The sequence below is a fragment of the Trachemys scripta genome, chromosome 1 (genome assembly GCF_013100865.1).
Source record: "Trachemys scripta elegans isolate TJP31775 chromosome 1, CAS_Tse_1.0, whole genome shotgun sequence".
Lineage (NCBI taxonomy): Eukaryota > Metazoa > Chordata > Testudines > Emydidae > Trachemys > Trachemys scripta.
Window position 1 is genome coordinate 337,659,711 of NC_048298.1, and position 2,699 is coordinate 337,662,409.

Sequence of the window (2,699 nt, forward strand, 5' to 3'; positions counted from 1 at the left end):
ATCCACACTTGTGTTTCCTGCTGGTGCCTGTTAAGTTTTCCCAAACAAGAAATGTAGGAATTCTTGTTACAGGGAGCACAATGCAATATGGAATTGGCATTAGAAGGGTCAGTTGTTCATAATTCATTTATCTGAATAATGAAAATGGCATTTTTTGGTGTGTGAAGAGCAACCAATCTGCTTCACCCAGGAGAACAGCCTCCAGTAGTGCATGTAGTGTCTCATATTAACATTGTCTCTCCATCCAGGCATTTGTACTGCCACCATCACCCTAGACCCTGGGCACATACAGAAAGTCTGGTGAATGTATGGTACATGCAGAAGACACCGTTCTGCCTCAGCGTTGGACACCTTCTCCCCTACTGCATGTCTGATTCCAACACAACCGACTTCACAAACCCTTCCACCTTCATCCTGCTGGGTATTCCTGGGCTGGAGGCAGCGTATGTCTGGATCTCCATCCCTTTCTGCACCATGTACATCATAGCCATCTTGGGGAACTTCACCATCCTGTTCATTGTGAAGATGGAAACAACCCTCCATGGGCCCATGTACTATTTCCTCTGCATGCTGGCCGTCACCGACCTTGTCCTGTCTACGTCCACCCTGCCCAAAACCCTTAGCATCTTTTGGTTCAATTCCAGGGAAATTGATTTCAGTGCCTGCCTCACCCAGATGTACTTCATTCACTGCTTCTTAGCGATGGAGTCTGGCATCTTTGTGGCCATGGCTTTTGATCGTTATGTGGCCATCTGTGATCCTCTGAGATATTCCACCACCCTGACTAACCCTTTGGTGGCCAAGATTGGCCTTGCTGTGTTGCTGCGTGGCGGCATGTTCATACTGCCCTATCCTTTCCTGGCAAGGCAGTGGCCATATTGCAGAACCAACATCATCCACCACTCATACTGCGAACACATGGCTGTGTTGAAGCTGGCCTGTGCTGACATCCGTGTCAGTAGTTACTACGGCCTCTTTCTGGCCTTCTTGGTCACTGGTCTGGATGTGTTTTGTATTGCCTTGTCCTATACCGAGATCCTCAGGGCCATCTTCAGACTCCCCACAAAGGAAGCCCGGCTCAAGACTTTTGGGACCTGCGTCTCCCACCTCTGTGTTATTTTAACCCTTTATATCCCGGCTCTCTTCTCCTTCCTCACACACCGGTTTGGCCACAATGTGCCCCTGCATTTCCACATTCTCTTTGCCAACATGTTTCTTCTGGTACCCCCCATGCTAAACCCAGTCATCTACGGTGTAAGGACCAGACAGATCCGGGACAGGCTCCTCCGGCTTGTTACTCATAAAGGGATGAAAGTTTTCTCCTGGTGCTCTGGCTCTCAGACTGAGTTTCACGCAGAGCTGGTTGGTGACATTGGGCTAATCCCTCTTCCCTGAATCATTGTCTGGAGAGTGAAGGTGACTTTAAGCCCTTTCCTGACCTTATTGTGCTGTGTCTGTGTGCCAAACTGGGGAATCGATCTATGTACAATTCATTAACTCATAGGGATGCCACCTTTCCAATTTCTGTTAACTGGACCCCTGAGATGCTGCCCAACTCCTTCCTCCAATCCCCACCGCTGCTGCACATCTCACCTCGAGACTCCTCCCACTTCTGCACCCTTTCCCCCAAGGTCACACTCCTGTTGATCACTCCTCTCCTGCCTTCCCCGTCACTCTCTAGATCTTCTCCAGCCTTCCCAGAGCTGAGCTAATCTCAGTGTCTGTGTTCATAGAATCATAGAATCATAGAATATCAGGGTTGGAAGGGACCTCAGGAGGTCATCTAGTCCAACCCCCTGCTCAAAGCAGGACCAATTCCCAACTGAATCATCCCAGCCAGGGCTTTGTCAAGCCTGACCTTAAAAACCTCTAAGGAAGGAGATTCCACCACCTCTCTAGGTAATGCATTCCAGTGCTTCACCACCCTCCTAGTGAAATAGTGTTTCCTAATATCCAACCTAAACCTCCCCCACTGCATCTTGAGACCATTGCTCCTTGTTCTGTCATCTGCCACCACTGAGAACAGTCTAGATCCATCCTCTTTGAAACCCCCCTTCAGGTAGTTGAAAGCAGCTATCAAATCCCCCCTCATTATTTTCTTCTGGAGACTAAACAATCCAAGTTCCCTCAGCCTTTCCTCATAAGTCATGTGCTCCAGACCCCTAATCGTTTTTGTTTCCCTCCGCTGGACTCTTTCCAATATTTCCACATCCTTCTTGTAGTGTGGGGCCCAAAACTGGACACAGTACTCCAGATGAGGCCTCACCAATGTCGAATAAAGGGGAACGATCATGTTCCTCGATCTGCTGGCAGGCAATGCCCCTACTTATACAGCCCAAAATGCCGTTGGCAACAAGGGCACACTGTTGACTCATATCCAGCTTCTCGTCCACTGTGACCCCTAGGTCCTTTTCTGCAGAACTGCTACCTAGCCATTCGCTCTCTAGTCCGTAGCAGTGCATAGGATTCTTCCGTCCTAAGTGCAGGACTCTGCACTTGTCCTTGTTGAACCTCATCAGGTTTATTTTGGCCCAATCCTCTAATTTGTCTAGGTCCCTCTGTATCCTGTCCCCACCCTCCAGCGTATCTACCACTCCTTTGAGATTTACTTTGTTCTGTCTGTTTTTACTTGAAACCACTTAAATCCTACTTTTTATACTTAATAAAATCACTTTTGTTTATTAATAAACCCAGAGTAA

At 48.2% G+C, this 2,699-nt stretch overlaps 1 protein-coding gene across 1 annotated transcript; it reads left to right on the top strand.

Annotated features, from left to right (window-relative positions):
* The first annotated feature begins 366 nt into the window (after positions 1-366).
* LOC117882693 (olfactory receptor 52R1-like) lies at positions 367-1,395 on the top strand. Its single transcript, XM_034781381.1, has one exon. The coding sequence runs from the start codon at positions 367-369 to the stop codon at positions 1,393-1,395; it is 1,029 nt and encodes a 342-aa protein (XP_034637272.1).
* Positions 1,396-2,699: the final 1,304 nt, after the last annotated feature.